This window comes from Gobius niger (genome assembly GCF_951799975.1).
Source record: "Gobius niger genome assembly, chromosome: 2".
NCBI classification, from domain to species: domain Eukaryota; kingdom Metazoa; phylum Chordata; class Actinopteri; order Gobiiformes; family Gobiidae; genus Gobius; species Gobius niger.
Genome location: NC_136853.1, coordinates 39,665,311 through 39,691,502, shown reverse-complemented (window position 1 = coordinate 39,691,502; position 26,192 = coordinate 39,665,311). Strand labels below are relative to the sequence as shown.

Genomic DNA, 26,192 nt, shown 5'->3' with positions numbered 1-26,192 from the left:
AATGCCCTTTGGCCTGCTTCCTTCAGTAATACTAATACAATGCTGAGACAGGACAACATGCTTAGCTTCCAAGGTCAAAATCATGCGCGTACAAAGAAGAAGCAAACAAGAAACACATGACCTCGTATGATTACTGCTTAGGACATGCATTAAACCGGAGACCTTACAGGTGCTCTATTGATCAGACAAGACGGAAGATGTCAGCATTCATTGACATTTACATTGTAGCGTGTGAGGGTGACCTATGCCCTTCGCCATGGTTACCGCATTCCAGAGATGAGCAAAACGCCCACTCCAAGACCCCAGACCATTTTATGGTTTTGGAATTTCTTCACTTCCTGTCTTGTGAATGGCTGATCAGATCGAACACAGTTCAGGAAATGAAGACTGTGACGATCTTATCCTCACAACCAGAGATGAGAACTTTTATTGACCTTCGAATTGGACTAAAGACTGAATCTCAAACATCCGATTTGAGTAATAAGCCAATTCTTTAATTCATGAACAGTGAGAATGAACTCAACCAATCTGTTCTAATGATGAATTTTTCCCAAGGTCAACAAAGATGCAATGTACATACATACTGTCGAAATGTCGGTAATGCATTTGGAAAGTTTGTGAAGTTGTTAATGTGTTTATCGCAATAGAAATGTATTTCCTGAATTTTCTCCCCAAGATAAGCCTTCCTCCCATCCCCTGGGGCCCCAATAATATCGGGTTACGGACTGAACCGATTGGTCGAGTCCCGCGGAGACAAAGGGACCGCCCCCGGTATAAAGGAGGGGTAAGGAAGTAGTTCAAGAGAAATAGAGAATTGAACTTCTGGTGAGAGTTGGAGTTGGAAGGAGAAGGAGAGAAAGCCAGAAGAGAGCACATGGCGCCCTTCCCCGCTGAACTCTGACCTCTCTTTGTCTCAGATGGACCACTCGGATTTTTAAGTTTGAGCCCGTCATTTGACGTGATTTATAACTACCAGTTACTTCTTTTAAGAACATTTGCATTTTTCCTACAAGACAACAACATTTTTGATCGCTGAGCTTTCAGCGCAACCATTTTGAGTCTAGCTTGTCAAGCTAAACGCCCAAGGCCCAGAGGAGCCGGAGAGAGATCCCCGCCTGCATCAGCTTGAGATCGCCACCCGAGAGACCAAAGGCCGTCGGACACCAGGACTTTGGAACGCCGGACCACAGTTGGCGTGAAAAACCTTTCTCTCACGGTCGTAAGCGCATCTCATAGACCTGGCTCAATAAGACTCACATAACTTCTACGCAAACCACCTTACTGACTTTCAGATACAATTTTAGAACATTTGATCTGATTATTCATCCTGTTAGCCTTCTAGGTTATCCTGTTTGCACTTTAATATTTAATGCCGTCTGTTAATTGATTTGGATCATTAAACCTCCATAAACCACAGTTTGCTTTGGTAATGTCTGTATTTATTATTGCAGACTAAGGGTCCATGTGTACGTTAAAGACCTTACTTCCTTCAGATAAATCTGTAGTTTAGCCTCCTATTCTTACTTTTATTTTGTTCGCTTTTCGAACTGGTGCCCCGTTAAATTTTAAGGCCAATCTACAACCTATTAATTAATTAATAAACAAATTAATTGATTAATAAACCCTCATACCCTACAACATATTATTTGCGATAATCAGAAAACAATGTTATAAACAACAGCATTTAAATGTAATTCCATGGTAACAATCTTTGAAAAGTTATCTGACCAAATCAAAGTACATAACATGATGTTTACCTTCATAATAGAAACATGGAGTTTGAGTTAATGAAGCTGGTCACAGTCGTATGGTTAACAAAAGCGCATTCTTCGAGTTCAGTATCAGCGCTCTTATTCACACCCCCACAAACTACACTCTGACAGAATCATACGTTTTAGGTTTCTCTTAGCTCATAAAAAGTTATTTTTAGGTTACAATTATCATTTTGTATTCAATAGTGATAATCAACACAGACGTAACATACTTAGGCCTGTAATGTAAAATTCCAGATGTCAGGCTGCGTTTTGTAGGTTTTATATATTTATATATTTATATGAATTGTATAATGGGACACACATGGATCAGACTGTTTGCAATACCCAGTCCTATTTGAACAACCTTGAACAGAACATAGATTCGGTAGGCCTTTTTTATGAATCATAATTTAATTTGTAAGCAATTAATTGCATAAATGGCTACAGCAATAAAAAAGAGCAGTATTATATTTTTTCATCTTAAAAGTTATCATAAGTGCTAAGTGCCATTGACAAGCTTTGATTTCATTGTGTACAGTGGTTGCAGGTGGAAATAAGCCCAACATATTTTTGTAATGTGTATGTGACTGAGGGCCTCAAAGTGAAAGCCCTGAAAAGGGTAATGGTCATATAATTATAATCAAAAAATCACTTCTGATTCCAGCATGTATAAAATTGCACTTACAGTCAGCTTGTTATGTTCTGTTCAGAGAGGAGGAGTGCTGTCCGGCAGAGCCGGGCTACAGAGCTTGTGCCTGGTGCACAGCTGGTGATGATCGGGGCAAACAAAGTCCCCACTTGAGTCTGTGTTATTCACCTTATTGCACAATGCCCAAGTTTGCCTCTTTTTGCCAATGATTGGCCCTTCCTTTGTCATGACACTTCCGATAGAGCATGACGTCCGTTCATTAAGTAGAGAACGAGGGAAAATGTTTGCAGCTAAAATATGATGCGCATACTGGGTTCGTTAAAACTTACCAGGGCTGCCGTTGTTGTGTATGACACTGTTGCCTTTTGGAAATAACTCCATGTATAAATATATCTGTGTGTTTGACACAGCATGTATGGATGCCTGTTTTTTCCTCTTGATGTAGTCCGTGATACGCTGCAGTCAGTGGCTCGTGGGGAAGCGACAAATTACGAGGTCCTGCTCTGTGTCTCGGTATTGGCCTCTCCGTATCTTTCTCTTCAAGTCCATGTGGCTCGTGCACAACGTGTCTTTGTGTGAAGGATTTGGAACAGTCTCATCCAAGCCGCGCGTTTGTCCAGCTGTTCTGACAGACTCTCAGGCTTTTCGGGCAGTCGGACCCATTGGTTCTGATCGTGTGGGGTGATAAGATGAACGTACAATATGAAACCGTGACATTTAACCTACATTTTGTTGCTTCGATCGGATGTTTGCAAGCAAGCTTTAACTCTGCGCTGAAAATCCTATGAAATATTTATATGTGTAGTTATAAAAGTCAGGTGTTCTCTTACTCACTGTTGGTCTCCATGCTCTCACACAACTCAGTCTTCACTTCACCGTTGGGCCGGTCCCCTCCCTTCTGGGTGAGCTTGCCTGACATTGTGGCAGCTGTCACGATGGCCTGCACCCAAAAACCGACTTCAAATTTAACATCTATTTGGTAAAATCACTCTGTCCACATAAATGAACGCTGCTGCTCTCCGTTATGCACGGGACTCTGCTGGGAGGATGTTGGCTGAAACTCAAGGTATGGAGAAACAGCAAGGTCAAACCTAGGCTGGTCCAACCGGTTTAGAAAAGCTAAACTGCAAAGTTACATTTTCAACATTTTGTAGCGATGTGACATTTATGACCAGTTAGATTTTTTTTTTTTTAATGCACATTTACATACACTGGTACAGAACTAAAACAAAAAACAGCACAACAGACGGCAACACAAGTTAACACTGAAAATACTTTTTGGTACAGCAGTCGTAGGGCTGTTTTCAATTGTGGCAGAAGGTATTATTAGCATAGTCAAAGCACTTACCTCTAGCATAATTTGATTTATTAGTTGAGCTTCTTAAAAAAAATATAATAAATGAGCCTGTCTTTTGAAGTGCCCCTTTAAAATGGCTTCCAAACATTCAGCTTCCATTAAAAAGCCATAGTCATTTCTACTGCATTTAATCTAGTTTTAATTTGCACTGATAAAACATAAAGTTGGCCTGAGGTATGTGCCAATTCAAGACATAAGCAAGAAGTGGCCAGTTAAAGCAGTACTAAGTAATTCATGCCCCCAAGAGGCCATAAGCGCCACTGCAGGTGTCGTAGCATGTTACGTTTTTTTACTCATTAAATGTCCATGAGAGTAAATACTACTCTGACAGAAAAGACAAAGGGAGAGAGGGATAATGTACATACAATTACACAATGGAGATAATTTTTTTTCACTTAAACTTGGCTGTGAATACTGTTTAAGTGGCGCTAGCCCGCAGTTAGCGTTGCCCGTTAGCCTGTTAGCTTCTTCTTCGTGGTTCTATTAGTGTGTATTGGTGCTCCGAGACACCAAGGGAGATAAAAGACCCCCCAATCATCCCATTAACACTTGTAGGTTACCCCCAGAGGACTACGGAAAGGATTTATAAAGGTAAACAAGTTACTTAGTACTGCTGGTTAGGTCTCAGCTACAGGAGTATTTGTTGGTAGCCGTAAGATAATGTCAGATTCACTAAGAAAAATAACATCTATGGCAGGTCTACGTAACATCAGTCCCCTAAGATGATTTTGAGGAATAATATTATCCAAATAAGAGTTTAAATAGCTGTTAAAGTACTTGGTATTTTTTTTCTTTTTTTTTACTGGCAGATACTAGCTCATATGTAATGTAAAACACTGGCATTTGAAGATAATGGCTCTTTACCTTGCGCTACAAAGGTGAAGTTTGGCGTTTTGACAATGAGGAAAATTGCCCTTCTTGACGCAAACTTTACCCCTGATCTACGTTATCAAGGACAATGGTTCTTGGACACTCAGAGACTCGTGGTACTTAGGTTTACAGATAAAATATTTCTAATTTTAATTTCACAGTGCTTTACAACTGCTGAACCAAAACAAACATTCATATACAAAATAGGTTGCAATCAAGGCATTCGGCATTCATAATCTCAAATGATGGGCGGTGGCCTGTATTATAGGTGACTGGAAAAAAAATAAAAGAAAGTGTCCGTCCATGAACCTGCCATATTAATCTTGTGCCTTAACCTCTTACCCCCCGCCTGAACCGAGTGCATTTTCACCGGTTTGGTGAAAACGAAAGGAAAAGGTGGATGAAAAACAGACAAAAAACCATGAAAAAGCGACAAAAATGTGACAAAAATGCAATAAAAAGCAACGAAAAGCAACTAAAACACAACAAAAGACTGAGAAAAAAGTGATGAATAAGACCATGGCAACAACGTCAAACAGCAAAAATATACGCACATCACCGGTTGAAGCTGAACTGGAGAAAATAGGCTCGGTTAAAGGCAGGAGAGGTAAGAAGTTAATAAGAATCACTATTTCTGCGATAATGGTGTGACATCATCTTCCCTCTGTAATGAATTGTTGTAGGTTCTTTTGGAATGATATGATGCTACTTGAATGCAACCTATTAAAACAAGAAATCATATTTTTTTTCCCACCGAAGTATTTGAAACTCTGTACCTACCTTGAATGTACCCACCTTAAAGCTGCGTTTCCTCTTAGGCACGTTCTGCTCGGGGTGAAAGAGGATGATGTAGACCTTGGGCATGTAGAGCATCCCCAGAGACACGGAGGCGGACAGGCTGAGGGAGATGGTCAGAGTGGTGGTCTGGATGTACATCTGAAAGGCACACAAACAAATGCACACTCAACTCTCGGTAATCACGGTTCTAAAAAGCTTGTACATTGGAGACATATTGAGAAGGGCAAAACCAAATGACGAGGACGCACTGACAGGCCTGAAATTATCCCCACTTTTCACTGTTGACTGTTTTTACCGCACATTCAAAGACATCTGGCGAAAATGTTAGTTGGACCGATGACAGGCAAACCATTTATATTTTCTGCATAATTATCTGGGAAGCGCAAAATATGTTCTTGACCAAGTGTGTCTATTCCAAACACTAGCGATTGGTTGTCTGTCTGGAGCATTGGGGGAAAGTGGGAAATCTTGATGCCATGATGATGATGATGGATTGGTGAGGAAGGTTTTGATTAGGTGCAAGTAGTGATGCGCGAGTGAAGCCTTGTGACACTTCAAGGCTTTCCTGGCAAAAGAGTCTTGCGAGGTTCGAAGCTCCTGAGACGCTTCACTCTGTTTGAACACTGACCTCTTGTGGACAAACTCTATTATTGCGACTTCTCATAAACACGTGTGAAGCACCAACACGATCATGTGTGCAATGGAAGGTTCAAACAGATGTCCGCCGCTTATTTGCAAAAATATCCTGATATTGTTGATTGAATTATCTAATCCAGGGGCCCTTTGGGGCATTTCCAGTAGCCCTTGGGACTTTTTCTAAAGTGTAAAACACTTCATTTTCTTGAATCTAATTCTTAAAATTACAGTTATTTCGGTTCTTGTAACTCGGTATGAGTTTAAAATAAAGCTATCTATTATAGAAAACGCAATTTCAATGGCCGCCGCCTGGGCGCCGCCATGTTTATTTCCCATACCGACTTTGAAGCTAAGCAGGGAAGTGCCTGGTTAGAACTGGGATGGGAGACCGTTCCTCGGATGCTAAGCAGGGAAGGGCCTGGTTAGGACTGGGATGGGAGACCGTTTGGGAACACCAGGAAGCCTGGCGACAGTACTGAGTGTGTGCGTGGTTGGTGGTGCTGCTGTCCGAGGACAACCCGCTGTCACAAAAACGCGAGTGCACGAGATCTGACTGCCGTGCGTGTGCGCGCATCCAAACAGGGCGATGTGTGTGTGCGCGCGTGTGTGTGTGTTCGTGCGTGTGTGTATGTATGTGTGCGTGCGCATCCAAACAGGGCGATGTGTGTATGTGTGTGCGTGTGTGCCCAAAACCTGCTCAAACACGAGCCTCTAATCAAACGCGCTGCTCCGACTGATTTATCCTCCGTGTGAGTAAAAGCGAAAATGAAACTACAACTTAACGAGCGTATGGCCTGCACTGCGTAGTTTTTTTCTTTTTTTTTTTCTTTGCTGCTGTACCATTTGTTTTCTATTTTGCTTTCACGTATTGTGAGCCCAGAGGTACATTTTATTCTAAAGCAGCTTTGAACGCATTGCCAATTTTATTGTAAGGTTATAAATACTGTCTAACGATCATTAGGCTATTTCAGTTCAAAACCTACTCATTATTTTTTTTATTGTACACTACCGTGATGGACAAAACCACGGGTCCTGCACCGTGAACCAAACCGTTAAAGCTGAACCCCTAATATTTATCCATAATTATTCCACTGTCTCTTGAATCCTGTTCCCCGAGTTTAGCGAAAATATTGTCGTTGTAGTTTATAAGAAAGGAGCACGGGTGCATCAAACACTCCAATTGCAGTTTGTTTGAAATTGTTTTTTGCCTTCATTCTTTTACTCATTTGTAGTGGCCATAGTTTTTGGAATGGGTTGGGAACCACTGGTCTACAGCTGAACTGTGTGACCGGTTGGACATTTCTTTGTAATCACTCACAATCTCAGAATATCAAATGTGGAGACTCAGCTAGTTTTAATATAATATGGGGTCAATATCCTATAAGTGAACAGTGTACGTTTAAGTCTTTAGGATTTGTTTTTAACTGGTAGCCCTCGAACAACTTAATGCTCTTAAAGTAGCCCTCAGCTGAAATAAGGTTGGTGACCCCTGATCTAATCAATCACAGGACAATAAATAACAGTCATTTTCTTCGTAGCGGGGTCTGCGCTCCACGGAGCTCCAGTGGGCGGGGCCGACTCCGTCACCTGTGGCTTTGCTCCAAGGTGGGACATCAATGTGTGATCCCGCTTTTACGTTTCCCTTGCCTGATCAGCCGTCCACATGCGCGTGTATGGTAAATGGAGTCAACTTATATAGCGCTTTTCTACCTTCATCTGGCCCAAAGCGCTTTACAGTGAGGAACCATTCACCCATTCACTCTCTCATTCACACACCAGTATGAAGTAGGATTAAGTGTCTTGCCCAAGGACACAACAACAGTGTGCATTTTGCGGGAGCTTGGATTCGAGCCCACGACCTTCCGATCACAAGACGACCCACTCACTCACTTGCCCCTTCAAAAGCAGGACTTTGTAAAGAATTGCTGGGTTGCAGGTGACATCACAGCATTCTAAAGGCCTATAGCCTACTATTATATACAGGAACAATTATTTTGTTTTTGAGGAAATTTTTGGTCTTGTACAGAGAGATCCTGGACCCAGTAACTGATATTAATCATACATTTTGTAATACATACATTTTCTTTTTGGCTACGACTTGTGAAAGTGTAATGCTGTTAATAGGAAAAACTGACATCATCACATTCTAGAACCTGCAACCCAGCAATAGATACAGACGGCATCTCTGGAATCGCCCATATATGGTCATTTTTGAAAACAGTTAAGGGGGAAAACAATTTTGAAAAAATTTAAATGTTCTCAAATTATTCAAAAACTACTGTAGCAAATGCTGAATTATGAATATAGTTTTCTATTAAATAATGATACAAAGACATGAGGAGGAGCAAAGTGGTTCAACAACCCATAAATACATGAATAACGGAGAATACTGAACAATCTGTTGTGACAAAATATCCATATGGGCCCGATTTACACTTGACTTTATTTATGCATGATAAATAAGTTGATATTCCACCAGAAAATGTCTAAAAAGAGTGGAAAATTGTGTTTCTCTAAAGATTCTATTTTCCCCCTCGGCGAAGCCACGCCCCCTTCTATGACTAGATGCCGTCTGTATCTATTGCTGGGTTGCAGGTGACATCACAGCATTCTAAAGGCCTATACTATTATATAGAGGAAATATTATTTTGTTTTTGAGGAAATTTTTGGTCTTGTCCAGAGAGATCATGGACCCAGTGACTGATATTAATGATAACTTTTTAAATTCATGTATTTTTTTTTTAGCTACGACTTGTGAAAGTGTAATGTTGTTAATGGGAAAAACAGGCTCCTGCCCCCCGCTGGGTCCGATGACATCATCATATTCTAGAACCTGCAACCCACCAATAGGTTGCGTTCACGTGACATCACAACATTCTAAAGAACCTATAGTTTAAAACTGAGGTGGAGGGCGGATGAAAATTCTATAACGGTAACTACGGCAACCGTGGTAACTGGTGAATTGCAGATAGTTTTGTCTTTTTGGTAAAAATCTCAGTCATTACTGGGAGAATCCAGATGAAATAAAAGCTGTGCTCAAAGTTCATGGTCTCCTCTGTCAGCACATATGAACTAATGTCCAATTATTTTCTCTGAAAGGCGTCCAAAAGTGGAGACAATATTCGAAAATCATGACCGTGATGTTGGCCAAAAGGAAGGACTTTCAGACATCAAAAAATAATATGTCAGGTTTGTGAATCCAACCACTGTCAAATACTGATGAGGAAAAACATTTTAGTGGCCCCTGCCCTCCACCTGACATTATGACATCACATTCTAAAATGTGAACACAACCATAATACAGACGGCATCTCTGGAATCGCCCATTTTTGGTCATGTTTGAAAACAGTTAAGGGGCAAAACAACTTTGAGAAAAATCTAAACTTTCTCTTATTATTCAAAAACTACTTTAACAAATCCTGAATTATGAATATAGTTTTCTACTAAATAAACATACAAAGACATGGTGAGGAGCAAAGTGGTTCAACAGCCTATAAATACATAAATAACAGAGAATGCTAACATGCTGCTACATTTTAGCATTGTGCTAATGCTAATGCTATATAGCGCTAGCTACGACTGCCGTTTTTCGCTTCTACCTTACAATCTGCTGTGAATAAACATCCATATGGACGCGATTCAGACTTGACATTATTTGTGATAAATAATTTTATATTTCGCCAGAAAATGGCTAAAAAGAGAACTGTGTTTCCCAAAAGATTCTATTTTCCCCCTCAGCGAAGCCACGCCCTCTTCTAGAAGAAGAAGAAGAAGAAGATCTTTATTTATATTCTATGATGAGATGTCGTCTGCATCTATCGCTGGTTTGCAGGTTCTAGAATGTGATGATGTCACAGGACCCGATGGGGGCAGGAGCCAGTTTTTCAAATCAACAGCATTACACTTTCACAAGTCATATCTAAAAAGAAAATGTTTGAATTACAAAAATGATCATTAATATCAGTCACTGGGTCCATGATCTCTTTGTACAAGACCAAACATTTCCTCAAAAAACAAATAATTTTACCTCTATGTAATATTCTAGGCCTTTGGAACCTGCAACCGACCAATAGGAAACGTGTGTATTCTGACTTGTCCACAGCCGGGCGCAGACATTTAAATGGGAAATGCAGCACGTTTAGTTATCACTGATGATTTTCAAGTACATCCGCCTCTCTGCTCAAAACTGCTCAAGGCCGCACAGTGAAACGCTCTGAGCTGATGAGCCGCTTTGATGCACAACTCACAGAGTGAAGCACTTTTCGAGACAATTGACACTTTAGTCACGTGACCATAACAGGCTCCAACATGGTGTTTCGAAGCAATCTGCCTCAAGGAGAGTCTTTTTGCCAACTGAGTGTCTGTCCTACATTGTTATTTGTTTTGACTATCAGCCCAGCATGTTGAGGGTTTTGTGTAGAATGAAAAGAATGCAAGTGCTAACACGCTGTGTTGATGAGGGAATTGCAAACAGTTGAGGCTAAAGCAATAGAGCAGCAGATAAAGTCATTCTTTCACGACAATACTTCAGTTGGTGAAACAGGCACGCAATTTGGCATATATCGCCTCCACACGCCAATTTTTGAAAATGACTGTGTGTCTTCTTAAAAGTTCTAGTTTTTCTTTTCAGTTTTTATCAAAGGTTTAGCGTGTCTCCAATCATTCACATACTTAAGGTAGAGTCAACAAGCAAAGGTGAAAGTATTTGTGTTTAATATTTAATGGAGCATAAAAGAAACAAAGCCCAATATGGCCCTCACAAACCTTGAAAATGTGTTTCAGGATTCTGTCAGCAGAGACTAAAATTCTGTTTACTGAATGTAATAGTTTTTCTTGGAATGACTGTCTGAAACTATCAGGCTCCACAAGTCTGTGCACAAATTACGTGGTGGTTTATTACATGTGTACTGTTTTGTACATTTACATATACTTTTTCCTTTAAAGAGTGAATGTCACTGCACAACCAGGACACACTGGTGACTTTAATGCTGTGTAACTCGGCATGAGCTTCAGTGTCAGCTAATCAGCTAAACTAATGCTGTACCGAGCTTTACAGATCACAAAGGACTAAAATGGCACTGGATGAGTGATTGGACGAGGTGGAGGAAAACCGAACCAAGTCGTATCTCAAACATAAATGTGCACATCAGACTATTTTTTTCATCTTGATTTTGTTTTGGTGGGCACACAGATATTTTGACAGAGATGGTTTTAGTGAACACTTGGACCAAATTTCATGCTTTTTTCACAAACTGAAGTATTTTTCTACTAATTTGCTGCACTACAAGTTCAAAATCATAAAAAAAAGCACTTGCAAGTTTGTGGACATTCATTAGAATCCATCAGAATTATCTGAGTAACTGTCTGTGTTGCTGCATTTATTACAGGACAGAACTCTCAATTTATGGGTTGAGAAGTGTGTGAAATATTATCATTTTCTTTTGAAATGCATGCAAAAACCCATCCATCATTTTTTTTACTCAACAGGAAATGTTCTATTTTTGAAAGAGACAAAAAAGATTAACTTTAAAAAATCCTTCTTTAGTTTGGATTCAGAAACTGTTAGTGTGAGTGCGGTGTTAAGCTCCCTGGTCGATCACTAAGCTGTTTCCCAGCTGTGCTACGACCCTCCTCCGCCTCTCCTACTCATTGACTGGCCTCCACGGGTCTCGTCTTCTACCACCACCAGTGTGGAGACTCCAGGGGAAGATTCTGTCAATCATTCATCAACGCTGTGTTCTTTGTATCGTTAATTCAATCTGAGCCGCAGTCATAATTTATGTCCAATAAAAGTCTCCTAGTGCCAATCTGTCTCTGTGAGTCTTTTCAGGTTGAAATGATAACAGCCTTTGTGATTGAAGGCCACAAATTATAATACGCTGGCGCAAAAAGTCACTTCAGTTCATCTTTACTGACTAAGAGGACTACTTTTTTGACTGCTTTATAAGAATATGCCCAGCATTGAAAGAGAATTAGTCAAATTTTATAGAATTCTTTTCCACCTCAAAATAGAATCTCCAAGCTTGATTTGCAGGTCAATTGTTTTTCAACTCATAGCTTGTGAAGAGGACAAACACGGGTAGTGTTCATCATTTTAGGAGGTAGCGATAGAATGAAAGTGGTGATCAACTTCAGTGGTGATCAAGGAGGAAGTCACGACCGCACACACCGCTGAACATCCAGGGGGAGGACATTGAGGAGGTGGACAGTTTCAAGTCCCTGGATTTTCACCTCAACACTAAACTGGTCCCACAACACCAACTCCCTGTACAAGAAGGGCCAAAGTCGCCTCCACCTTCTGAGGAGACTGAGGTCCTTTGGAGTGAGCAGGCCTCTGCTCAGGACTTTTTTTGACTCTGTGGTAGTCTCTGCTCTCCAGTACGCTGCCGTGTGCTGGGCCCCGGGCAGCACAGAGCGGGACAAGAACAGACTGAACAAGCTGGTCAAGAGGGCCAGCTCCATCCTGGGCTGCCTCCTGGACTCTGTGGAGGAGGTGAGTGACAGGAGGGTGTTAGCCAAGCTCTCATCCATCATGAACAACACCTCCTACCCACTGCACGGGACTGTAGAGGAGCTGAGCAGCTCTCTCAGTAGAAGACTGAGACACCCTTAGTGCAAGAAGGAGCGCTACTGCAATGTCTTCAACCCCACTGATGTCAGACTGTACAACAAGACTGTAAAGCAACATGTGCAATAATCCCCCTTTGCAAAACTACGTGCAATAATCTCTATATCAGCACCACTTTATTCCCTGTACCAGCATCACTTATTGACAACCTGCACTAGGACTTTAAACTTTGCACCTCCATAATCTACTTTTTATAGTCTGTTCTAATTCTTATTTCCTTATTGTTATACTTTCGCCCCCTAAGATTTTAGTTTTTCCTTGTTGTACATCAGATACCTCTTCTTTTTATTTTTACTATTTCAGTGTTTGCACATTTCCCGTCTATTTTGCACACCCTGAGTGATCTTGTTGAATGTCAAATGTAACAAGTGCATTTCTCTGTTGTGAGATCAATAAAGGATTATCTTATCTTATCTTAAGATCACGTAAAAATACATTGAAACAACTATCAAATCTGTGAGACAGCATGGGGATGTTAGAGTGCAGTGGGCGCTGCAGCTCTTCCACTGACAGCTGAGTTAGGCACTATAGCGCTGTCAAACTGAGAGACAAGTCAAGTCATACTGTACATTGTCTTATTTCGAAGAAGCAAGGAAATACATCACCGCTCCTATCTCGCGCTGTATTTGACGGAGGGACTTGCGAAAGTACGACGCAATTACAAGATTTCCTGTGCCGGCACTGATTTGGAGGCGCAGTAGTTCATAATGAAACACGCAGCCAGCGCGGCGGGTCGAGCTTTATTCCGAGGGCCCATAGAAACGCATTGACGAGGGCAGTGGTAATGACAGACTTCAGCCACCCCCTTGACACCTCTGACAAGCTCTCAGCACACAAGTCCCTTCAGCAACTACTGCTGCCTACTGCATATAGCACCAGACAGCCCGGAGGAGAGGAAACATGAAAAATAGGACGACGGGGGGTGGGGGGTGCGGAGAGGGGGGGGGCGGGGGGCATCGACAGCGAAGTGGAAGGAGCTGATATGAGGCTGAGTAATGGCACAGGGCGCAGTGATAAAGTGGACCACGGCTCACACACTACAGTGGTCAAGTGAGGGTTGTCAGAAAGTGGACAATGTGGAGCAGAGGGATATATACAGGATAAAGTACCGCAGGAAGAAAGCAGTTACATAACGTTGCCTCCTGCAGGGACCATGATCCTCTCCACTTGTGGACTGAGAATTACAATATCGTGTTCGAGCGCTTTTGGGGCCATGCGGAAATGAAGCATGGCCGACTGTAAAAGTAAATTCACAAGAGAAAGTACCACAGACACTGCTGACCACCGCTAGATAACATCTGTGTTGTGTGTGTAATAAGTGGAAATAAACATTCAAATTAAGAGAGTAGGAAAGATAACTTTATACAGTAATATTGGTGTGGGTTGAAGGCAGTTTTAGGGATAATAGCAACAGCTGAAGGCTAAGTTATGAAAACTTTAGTATCTATAAGAGAGAGCACGTCTGAGCCAAAAATAAATCGGCGATAAATCAAGACTAAATCAGGACTCAGTGTGAAAAATGTAGGTAATAATTAGAGATGCACAGATCCAGCTTTTTTGCTGCTTATACCGATACTGGGGTTTGAGTATCTGCCGATCTCCGATATTTACCGACACCAAGAGACTTTCTTAACAGTGGCTTTCTCTGAGTGAAAATGTGAATGGACTCTTTTCTCCATATTAACATCAATAGAGTTATATTTTATTGTCATGATTTTACAGATCAATCAAACAAGGATGCCTTTTCTACACTAGTTATCCTTAGGTATATGACAGGCTTTAGGTTACATTAATATAAACAACTCACATTGATCTGATCATTACAAATATGTTAGATCAGTTATTTCTGAAACTAAAATACAAACACTTGGCTTCAGCAGTGGTTATTGTATTAGGCTACTTTAAGTATATCTATCACAGTTTCTGACCCAGCCTTGATTCGTTTTCGTTAGCATTAGCATAGATACAGACGGCATCTCCGGAATCGCCCATATATGGTCATGTTTGAAAACAGTTAAGGGGGAAAACAATTTTGAAAAAATCTAAACTTTCTCTAATTATTCAAAAAATACTTTATCAAATGCTGAATTATGAATATAGTTTTCGACTAAATAAAGATACAAAGACATGGGGAGGAGCAAAGTAGTTCAACAGCCCTTAAATACATAAAAAAACGGAGAATGCTAACATGATGCTACATGTTAGCATCAGGCTAATGCTGTGAGAAAATATCCATATGGGCCCGATTTACACTTGTCTTTATTTGTATGTGATAAATAAGTTCATATTCCACCAGAAAATGGCTAAAAAGAGTGAAAAAGTGTATTTCCCAAAATATTCTATTTTCCCCCTTGGCGAGGCCACGCCCCCTTCTATGACGAGATGCCGTCTGTATCTATGCACCCACTAGCTTTACCATGCTATTGCTAGCTAGGGATTTTGCGTGGAGATCCAAAATACATTTGCGGAGGTTAAAACTAATCAGTGATTGAATTCTCCTAGTTCTCAGCTTTAAAACGATATAAGCATGCCCATGTTCACTTAGATTTTGGTGGTACAAGTTGTGTTTTTAAGGCGTTGAAAGCCAAAACTGCTATCGGTTCAGTATTGGATATTTGGAGCCGATACCCGATATCATATTTTTTCCAGTATCGGCTCCAATATCCGATAGGCCTACCAGTATCCGATCAGTGCATCCCTAGTAATAATGTCCTTTTTCTTTAAAGTAGTGGTGTTGTGGTATCAGCCCTAGGGTCATGTAATACTATGAACATTTCTAATTTGGTGTTGACTTTGTTTGCGTGGACCATGTAATGCTATACACAGCGTTCAGTTTGGGCATTTTGCGTTTATTCTCCAAAGTTAGGCTCTTTTTCCACCCCATGATGTGCTCTCACCAGTTAGACACCTGCCCGGAGCTGAGCCGAGAAAACTGACAGTAGCCACGGGCAGAAAGCAGCAAACTGTGTCCAAACTGTCGTATTTTTTAACCTCCATCATCGACTAATATCACATTCCCAATTCTAGCGATTTAATTAGGGGATGCTTGTAGCTGTAATTGAATGCTTTTTCTTCTTAAAAAGTCTAAATGCGATGGTCTAAGGTGTGCCTGCCTGCAGCTTCCCTAAAGGCCCCTAAAGCTGATATTCAACATCTCTCTTTGCTTTGTTTGTACAAAGCAGCGATGGATAGAACAAATATGAGAAATCCAGCAACAAAATAGGTAAAATCCAGGCCAATACAATGGGGGCAAATTGACTTTGGTGGTTTGATCCTATTTTGTTCATCGCACGTTCCTTTCAACACATGGCCTCACAATTGAGTTGATACAAGAATCAATACAGGGCTATATCACAGAGGAAGAGGTGGGATTATTTTGTCTGAATGGGTCTTCAGTAAGCACTATCACGTAGCAGCAGGGATCCAAAATGAGCATTGGGCATTACGCTTTCAATATTTTCACAAATACAGTATGAGCGGCACAGTGGCGCAGCAAGAAGGCCCCGGGTTCGATTCCCTTGCCAGAGGAGGCTTACGTGTGGAGTTTGCATGTTCTCCCCGTGTCTTGCGTAGGTTTCCTCCGGTTAAATAAAAGCCAATTTAGAAATAAAAAAGAAAGAAAGAAGAAAAGAGGGGGGTAGCACTGCTTCAAAGAGGTAACCTAAAGTTATGAAAATAAGACAATTTATAAACTAATATGCGTGAGGTAGTTCGAAAAAGAAAAAAAATACGTGACTTGGGCGCTATCCTGCTCTTGTCATTTAATAAATCCGCCACTGTGTCCTTGGGCATTGCGTTTGTCAATGTAAACTGCAAACAATATGATAATAGAGAGTAAAAAACACACATAATAAAGTAAAAATGCAGCTCAACTTGAATCAAACGCCAACGCAAACAGATGTGTGGGGAGGCCACACAGAGTTTGAGAGCAGCCACACTGAAAGCCTTATCTCCTCGTGGTCTTAAACGGGATCTGGGCACATTGAAGTGCAGGTGATTCGCAGACCTCCCTGCTAGTGCAGCAGATAGATACAGACGACATCTCTGGAATCGCCCATATATGGTCATTTTTGAAAACAGTTAAGGGGGAAAACAATTTTGAAAAAAAAAAAAAAAATTCTCTAATTATTCAAAAACTACTGTAACAAATGCTGAAATATGAACATAGTTTCTACTAAATAATGATACAAAGACATGGGGAGGAGCAAAGTGGTTCAACAGCCCATAAATACATGAGTAACGGAGAATGCTAACTTGATGCTACATGTTAGCATCGGGCTAATGTTAACGGTTAGCTAGCGCTTGCTACAACTGCCGTTTTTTTTACTTCTACTGAACAATCTGCTGTGAGAAAATATCCATATGGGCTCGATTTACACTTGACTTTATTTGTGTGTGATAAATAAGTTGATATTCCACCAGAAAATGGCAAAAAAGAGTGGGAAATTGTGTTTCTCTAAAGCAGTGGTTCTCAACCTGGGGGTCGGGACCCCCAAGGGGGTCGTGAGACAAATTTGGGGGGTCGCCAGATCATTTAGATAAATTATACATATTTTCATTTTCACAATCTACTGTTTTATTGTAGCATGTGTTTGCTATATTACCAGAGTGCCATTATTTGTTAGTAGTTTGATCAATTTTATTTCAGCCATTTGTTTTTTTTTCTTTGTTTTTTAAGAATTATGTAGGCTAATGTTCCTATTTCTCACAGTGTGACCCGGGCGAGGGGTCACGAACCCCTTTACCTGTTATAATGGGGGTCGCGGCTCCAAAAGGTTGAGAACCACTGCTCTAAAGATTCTATTTTCCCCCTCAGCGAAGCCACGCCCCCTTCTATGACGAGATGCCGTCTGTATCTATAAGTATCAGTTTGTGATACAAGCATGCAATTTGGTATACATGTTCACTACAATCTTCTCTGTCAAATAGGTGTCAATATAAAAAAAAAATCCATTATTTTACTTCTGTAGTCTGATGTTCACATTGATCTATGGCAGGGGTGTGTCCAAACTTTTTTCACTGAGGGCCACATACAGAAATTTATACAAACAACTGGGCCGCACTCAGTAGAGGTCAGATATATAACTTCAAATCTATTGTATTAAATGTTATTTTTTAATAGAATAAAATGCTAACTATGCTCAGTGTTTCCTAGCGATTTCAAGGGGACTGTGGTGGGAGAGCGTGCCCCCGTGGGATTTTTTTATTTTTATTTAGATGCGTTATTTAGATTCTGCATTCTGGTGCATTTTAAGCAATAAATAACAACAATTTTTGGCTATTGTGCTGCTATGAGAAGAATAATTTCTGGTTAATATACACAGGGTACAGCTTTTTTTTTGTACAAACTAATGTATTAGTGGGAAACCCTGATGCTTTTTAATTGAACATACTTAAATAAAAAACAGCCTTCATCACAGCTTTCTCTTAATGGATTTTCATTTATTCCATATATATTCAATCAAAGCCGCTGGCCGCAGTTGGCCCGCAGGGCGTAGTTTGGACACCCCTGATCTATGGGATACAAGCAGGTTCGGTTATCCTCCAACTCGCTCGATCATTTAAGTCCCGTGTGATCATTGCACCATCAGGCTTTCCCGCGCTGGTAAACCCGGTTAACACAGGCGTCTAACTGGATCTTATAACTATTTTCAACCAACTAACTGACGTGGGGCTATTAGACAGCATTTGTGACACTAAACTAAGCTAAACTACAACTAGTATTAGCACTACAGTCTACTATTATACAGAAAGTAAAGCTAGGTGCAGCATTAGTAATGTTGTAGTTTGACTCTTTGATTTCGGTGTATAGAATCCATGCCTAAATATTGAAAAGTAGAAATTAAATAGAGCTGGAAAAAAAAAGCCGAACAGCCATTCACAAAACTCAAAGAGAATGAGGAGAACAGGGATATCCCCCAAAGCAGTGAACCTGTTCTTATCAGCAGTGCGAGCAGCGATAGACTCTTCTATTACATGTAGCCTTTGGTCCAGAGACATGGCTCCCAGCTGTTAGTTACAAAGACGTACAATTCCAACACAAAACTACACACAGACCTACACACACTCGAGGCTGAAGGCCTTCTGGGGCTCGTGGCCCACAGATGATAATGGCACAAATGTGTGCATCGAAAGACCACGCTATTATCCCAAAAGTCACACTCAGGAAGCAGGCGATTAGCTGCGGCTGGCTGCGTACGGCGTGATCCCTTTAGGGTTTAAAACATTTACACAGACTCTCAGCTTCATGAGAGAAAAGCGAGAGAGAATAAGAGAAAAGGAGGTGTGGGTGAGGGAGAACACAAATGCACTTTGCAACATATGTCAATCTCAAATTTCTTTTTTTTTTGTATTTATTTTTTAAGGTCTTTAAGGACACTATCCATAATTGTGAACCTTTTTAGTCAATATGTGACCAAACATTTTTGTCACATATTGATTATTTGGGTGGACCATACACAACATCAACTTAATTATAATACAATAAAAACTTCACACATCAGGCTGCTTTTCACTAATGACTACTTTTACAACATACTTTAATGAGGCAAAAATAATGTTTCCCTACAAAAGAAAAAGAAAGTCAGTCATAGGTCCTTTAAGGAACACCCAACTTGGTGTTTACTCGGAAACTCTTAGGGTTTCTCAAACCCTTAATTCTACTCAAATGACGCCCTAGTGCATGAGAAACTAATTATTATATATATCCACTCCTGGAACCGCCACCTTAACGTGGTGGAGGGGTTTGAGCACCCGGATGATCCTGTAGCTCTATTGTTGGGGACTTTGTGGGTCTCCCATGGCAAACAGGTCTTAGGTTATGGGTCAGACAAAGAGCGGTTCAGAAGCCCCTTATGAGAGACCGACAGGCCTGGTTAGAACCGTGAGGCCGTCCTTCTGTGGACCCACCACCAGCAGGAGGAGCCATAAGGGACTGGTGCAATGTAATTTGGGCAGCTCCAACAGCTGCTCCCACAAACCGGATGGATGGATGGATGGATGGCCATATATATATATGTATATACCAATGAATATTAGGAGGCAAATTAGGCCATGATTCTTAAATGAGCTACCAGGCTGATGATGGGGCCTGTTTTTGTGTGTAAAAAATATTATTTAGTTTGTACGTTCCACTAATAACACTCTACTGTGTTCGTCCAAGGGTAATTTGCAATGTTTGTCCTTAAGGGCTTTTAAAGTACAAATTTACAAAAATAACTTTACATCGATTTCATTTACATTGCAAATGGCAGTGCATTTCAATACAGTCTAAACATCCATGATCCCTTTTTAAATCACGCTTTAGTTTTCACAGCCTCCAGATCAAGGTCCAGTTTCATCTCAGGAGACGAGGTCTTAAACCGATGAAGAGCTAAAAGTCAAGATTTATGACACTACAGATTTAGTGCCAGGTTGTAGTGTCGGACGCAGGTTTGGTGAGACGCCCCTGAAGAGGAAAGCGATGGGTGCCCCCGTGCATCTCCGTAAAGGCTGATTATGCACACCCAGGATTTTCCAGTAACATTGACTCACTCTGCACCATGTTCTTGCACAGCACCAGTGTATTCTGTCTACACATACAGCATCATTAATACTGTATCAGTAAACGGACATACTGCTATTACAGCCCCTTTACACAGGCAGTAGCTCAGTTTAGCTTGAGGAGCTAAAGTGACCAAAATACATATACACTTATCATCCTCATTGTTGTATATTTTTGTACAATGCACAAGTTTGATTACCAGTCCTTCCTGTGATACACCAAATTAAAAAATGTCGGTTTAAGTATGTCAATTTATCGGTGGATAAACAAAGAGACTTTAAGGTCCAGATGTGACAAGAAGAGAGACAGAAAAAGAATTACAACATAAAACTGAATGGATTGAAAACTGAACTGGACACACTGTATTTAGAACAAATAAGCACACTGGTTAGAGGTTTTCAATGTCTTCTCTTGGGTGTCCTTTGTTTATGATAGAAGTTGCTCATCTATGCTTTTTCCACTGGCACCTTGTTATATCTCGATTAGTTCTCATAAGTAAGGCGCCCTGCTGGTGAACCCTCATATTACCAAGCTGATTATAAGCCCCGACGGACGTTTTTAAGCAAAGTCTGCACAGGCTGACAGAGCATTTATTTCCGTATCCTGTGTATATTCCGTGCATTTGTAGGATAATAACATTTCCATATTCTATCTTCTCTGGGGAAATGATCAGGGAGCTCGGTGCAGCGGGTAATGCAACACGAGACACTGCACATATTTGTAATCTGATAAAGCCAATAGAAGCATCACTTACAAAGGCAGGGGGGGTAGTTGCTCTAATGTAACAGGGAAGATATTGAAATGTATTCAAGAAACACTTTCAAAATAGCAATTCTAAAAGAAAAAAAAAATGAACACACCAATAAGATGCAGATGAATCAAACATATTCAGGCCTTCTTCTGCGATCACCATTGTGGTTAGCGCCACAAAGCCACAAAGCAAGGAGGTACTGGGTGCAGGACAGAATCTTACTGAAATGTTACAAAATGAAATATAGTTGATTTCCACAACAGAAAGACGGAGAGGGACAGAAAAGCCTGATGTGCCAAAGGCGAGGCCGCGCAGAGAGAAGTCTCGGGAACACGTCCCGAGGGCTTCACATGCTGCATAATTAATTGCATAGACCAAAAAGCCACACATTCTTGGAGAAACTTTAATCAAACTAGCAGCACTAGCCAGGAGTTGGGTCATGCACGGTCATCAAAACAAAAATATGTTGTGAAATCGAGAGAATATTGTAAAATCTCAACTTTAGAGTTAACTTTAGTTGACTCATAACTTCAAATCAAAACAACGCCGCCCAAGAACTGACTTCCTGTTTCGATCCAGCACGCCAAAATAAAAGCACACAGCTCGATTGATTAGTTCAGCGGGTACTTGCAAAATTAAGAGAGTATAAATAAATACACACATTTTAAGTGTTTTGTCTGTTAATAGTTTGGCAGAAAGAAAGTTGAACTAATGAACTGCTGAAGTAATGAATAAGATGGTGCTTTTATTTTGCCGTGCTGGTTCAAAACAGGAAGTCACTTCTTGGGCGACGTTTTTATGAATTGAAGTTATGCGCAGAGTCAGTTGTATCTAAGAGTACATAAACGTTATTGAATCATAAGAAGTTCATTGAAAATGGACAGTAATTGTTGAAATCATATATGCTTTTTTTGTGTGTAAAAAAAAGTATATACTACCTTGATACATCGTACCAGCAAAATGTAGTACAGTATTATGTGGGGTTAAGGCTTACGGTTAGGGTTAGAGTCTTATGTAATATAATTCCATTGTTTATCTAACCCATAGGTACAAGTCATTACACATACACATTGTTACACATAACATTATGCTAAACTTGGCAGGTAGTGTATAATAAAGCTTTACCAAAAAAAAAAAAAAGTAAAATAAAATGCTCCACTGAATAATAACCCAGCAGCTCAGGGCTCCCTCTTTATAAATAGAGGACTTTTGGAATATAGGATTTTTTCTATATTATACAAGAGCCAGACTACGCTCTTGTGTTGTATTTTTACCCAGCACAAAACATGCACAATGGGTAAAAAATGTCAGGTAATTCTGACCATGTCCAAACTGTGTTCAAATTGTGTACAAATAAAGCACTTGGATGTCAAAACCATTGGCAGTGCACCTAAACAATAAGATATAACTATGAGCTAAAGTAGGTACATTTCATTAAGGTTAAGGTTCCATCCATCCATTTTCTTCCGCTTTATCCGGGGCCGGGTTGCGGGGGCAGCAGTCTCAGCAGAGATGCCCAAACTTCCCGATCCACACACACCTCCTCCCATTACAATATAGTACCCTTTTTTATTCGCCTTAATTTTGTGTAACTAGACTAGGATCGTCTAACTACTCACGTAACTGTATTTAAATAGGGGAAACGTGGAAGAGCTTGGTCACTTCTAACTTCACCCCCGTTTGGCCCCATAGAGGAGAGGAGGCTAAATGCTAACATCATCTTTGGTATTTGAGTGAGTTACACTTACGCATCAACTCGTCTAAGCTCAGAGCTCTAAGAACATATCTCAGTATGGAAAAAACGTGGCCTGTTCCTTTGATATGGGGTTCGCTGCCAAAAAAGTTTGAGAAACCTAGTCCTACAGTACTGTAGTCCTCCCCTCCCAAATCTGATTAACTGAGACAGGAAACACTGGGGGACACCATTACACCCTTTCTGGGATTATTGCAGCTACTTTTCTATGCACGAGTGCAAGGCCGAGCTGGTGAAATCAAAGAGAACTGGACTGCAATCTGCCCAACAGCCACGAGCACCGAGTCCCAAGGAGTCACAGATGAGCAAATGAAAGATGTAACAATGTGGCTAAGAGGCAAAAAAAATAAAATAATAATAATGCACTTAAGGCTGACTGGACCTGACGAGATCAAGGTAAGATTTCTGCGAAGCACAAAAAACAAAGACGAACAGGGTTGGAAATCTCAAAGCAGTTTGCCATGGCCTTGTCTGTGATGCAATAATATTTCCTCTGGGAAAAGCACATGAAAAAGAACATACAGAAGCTTTTAGCGAGTACAACCCTAGACTGAGGAAGCAATTGTAAGTGGCGTACAGTGGCACAGTGGTTAGTGCTTCTAGCCCCACAGTAAGAAGGTCCCGGTCTTTCTGTGCAGAGTTTGCATGTTTGTGTCTACGTAGGTTTCCACTGGGCGCTCTGGTTTCCGCCACCACTAAAATATGTACAGTAGGGGCCAGGACTTTACTGAAGAGATTCTTAATCTCAGTGAAACTTTCCACCTTACATAAAGATCCTCTCTACAAACATTCCCAGGACATCCACAGACTGCTTTAATGTGAAAAGGTGAAAAGGAGTATGTAGAACAGGTGTTATCAGCTGATTCTATAAAGTCAGACGCTGCTCCACTCGCTCTGAACAAAATTTATCAGCACTCTTAAAGAGACTAGATGCAAGTTGGCCATTTTATACTCACTACTGCCACCTCAGGTCATACATGTAACTGCACCTTCTATATTAAGCTTGTGCATGATGGCAATTTGGACCTGAAGTAACAACTTTTTGAGTGACAGTGCAGGATTTCAGAGGCAGTTGTGGTGAACAGGTCTGGGCTCATTCTACACATTAGGACATGGCTGGAACATGTAGGGGGAGGAAAATACTTTTTTTTAAAAACATTTTTAAACTGTATAGTCCCTTTAAGATACATCTCACACTTAAGATACAGGGCCGTGTGCGCGGCTGAACCCAAAGGAACAGATAGAGTCCTCCAGCGGTAAGCCACAGTCTGCAAAAGGAAATTACATGCACGTAGCAGCGGTATAACGTTTATTAAGCCGCCCTCATGAGCTTGTTGCTTTTATCTCCAGCTATTGAGTCATCAGTCTGATAATCAAGTTCAACTTTAACATTAACAGTGTGAAAGCGTTCGTCTTTGTATCTTTATTTAGTAGAAAACTATATTCATAATTAGGCATTTGTTAAAGTAGTTTTTGAATAATGAGAGAAAGTTTAGATTTTTCTCCAAATTGTTTTCCCCTTAACTGTTTTCAAACATGACCATATATGGGCGATTCCAGAGATGCCGTCTGTATCTATGACATCCTGATCCTGAACTAGTAGCCCCTGCTCTAGCTCAGATAATGACATCACATTCTAGAATGTGAACGCAACCGATGGTTACACTGCCAGAATCGGTAACTTTTGCCATCTGACATTCCATTAATGACATCATAGATCGCACACATCAGAGTTTGTCAGTGCGAGCTTTGTCATTCTGCATCTTCACGTCGAGCTGATCGCACACAAAATGACACAGAGCAAATCTTTCAAAATGAAACCCTGGGATGAGTATACGGAGGAGGACAATGTCCGCGTCTATGACCCGGCATTTGACCTGGAGGCAATACTCTACCCCCCAACACCAACAGGGGGCATAGATGAGAAGGAGACCCGGCTGGTGTCTCCAAATCCTGCCCCGGTCCAGACTACACCATCGTCTGAGGCCCCCACAACACCAGAGGGCGCTGAGGCGGAGGAGGAGACCCGGCTGGCGTCTCCAAATCCTGCCCCATACAGACTACACCATCGTCTGAGGACCCCACTACACCAGAGGGCGCTGAGGCGGAGGAGGAGACCATGGTGTCTCCAAATCCTGCCCCGGTCCAGACTACACCATCGTCTGAGGACCCCACAACACCAGAGGGCGCTGAGGCGGAGGAGGAGACCCGGATGGCGTCTCCAAATCCTGCCCCGGTCCAGACTACACCATCGTCTGAGGCCCCCACAACACCAGAGGGCGCTGAGGCGGAGGAGGAGACCCGGATGGCGTCTCCAAATCCTGCCCCATACAGACTACACCATCGTCTGAGGACCCCACTACACCAGAGGGCGCTGAGGCGGAGGAGGAGACCATGGTGTCTCCAAATCCTGCCCCGGTCCAGACTACACCATCGTCTGAGGACCCCACTACACCAGGGACCGAGAGAGAACTTGCTGTTTGTCCCCCTAGCCAGACTGCATCACCGTCTGTGGACACCACAGCTACAGGTAGGTGTAAAGAACCTGTTTTACCAGAGAAAGTGCGACAGATAGAAGTGCTTCAGGAGGAGCTTCAGCGGGTGAGGTCAGATCTAGACAAAGAGGTTCTCAAAAATAAAGCACTTGAACAAGCTCTGAACAACCAGAAAAGACTGACCGAGAACAAATCCATCCAGCTGGAACAGGCTACTACCCTTCTCCAAAAGAAGGAGAATTATATATACAAGCAGGTACTGTCGGGCAAGGAGCTAGTAGACAAACTAAAAATGCAGATCAAAAAGAATGAGACTCTCAACAAAAGTCTCAAAGCTCAGGAAAAACGCTCCAAGGATCAGTCCGCCCAGCTGGAGCAGGCAAATGTATTGCTCCAGACGAAAGAAAAGTACATAGAGAAAAAGGTTTGGGAAAATGAGGAGCTGAGAGCGGAGGTGAAAAACCAAGAGCAGAAACAACAGGCTAACCAAAAGCAGCTCGACGACGCTAACACTCTAATCGCTAAATTGAGGGCATGGATAAAGAGCCAGATTTCAGGCGACAAAAGAGCGACACCCCCACTCAACGGACAGGGCTCAAAGACTGTTGACGAAGAGACCTGTCGCTCCAATCCACCAGCCAAAACCACCAGCACCAGAGGGAAGATGGGGAGAGTTCAGGCAGTAGAAACCGGCTATAAAATCAATAATACTGACAGTGAACAAGTTTCTACAAAGACTGCTCCGGACACAACTGTGAACCCGAACAAAAACTCAAACCGAAAATTTGAGATGCCAAGGTCGAAGCCACTCAACAGATGGCACCGACGCTAAACTAACTCCAGCCAAAACCTTTTCCTTCTTTTTTTTCATAGTTTACATAAGGCAAGACAAGTTTCTTTTTCTCATGGATTTTTTTTTTCCACTGGGCATGTTTGTATTGTCCCTAGTCTTGTGTGT

General features: G+C 41.4%; 1 protein-coding gene across 4 annotated transcripts in view; it reads right to left on the bottom strand.

Annotated features, from left to right (window-relative positions):
- grm8a (glutamate receptor, metabotropic 8a) overlaps positions 1-26,192 on the bottom strand; it is a 431,389-nt gene that overhangs the window by 4,807 nt on the left and 400,390 nt on the right. The window contains exons 11-12 of one of the 4 annotated variants that reach the window (XM_079552404.1): positions 5,411-5,566; positions 3,234-3,343 (exon numbers count right to left, since the gene is read on the bottom strand). In XM_079552404.1, the coding sequence (XP_079408530.1) occupies positions 3,234-3,343; positions 5,411-5,566 (266 nt within the window). The remainder of the gene's footprint in view (positions 1-3,233; positions 3,344-5,410; positions 5,567-26,192) is intronic. The other 3 variants (XM_079552402.1, XM_079552405.1, XM_079552403.1) reach the window with 3 other exon arrangements.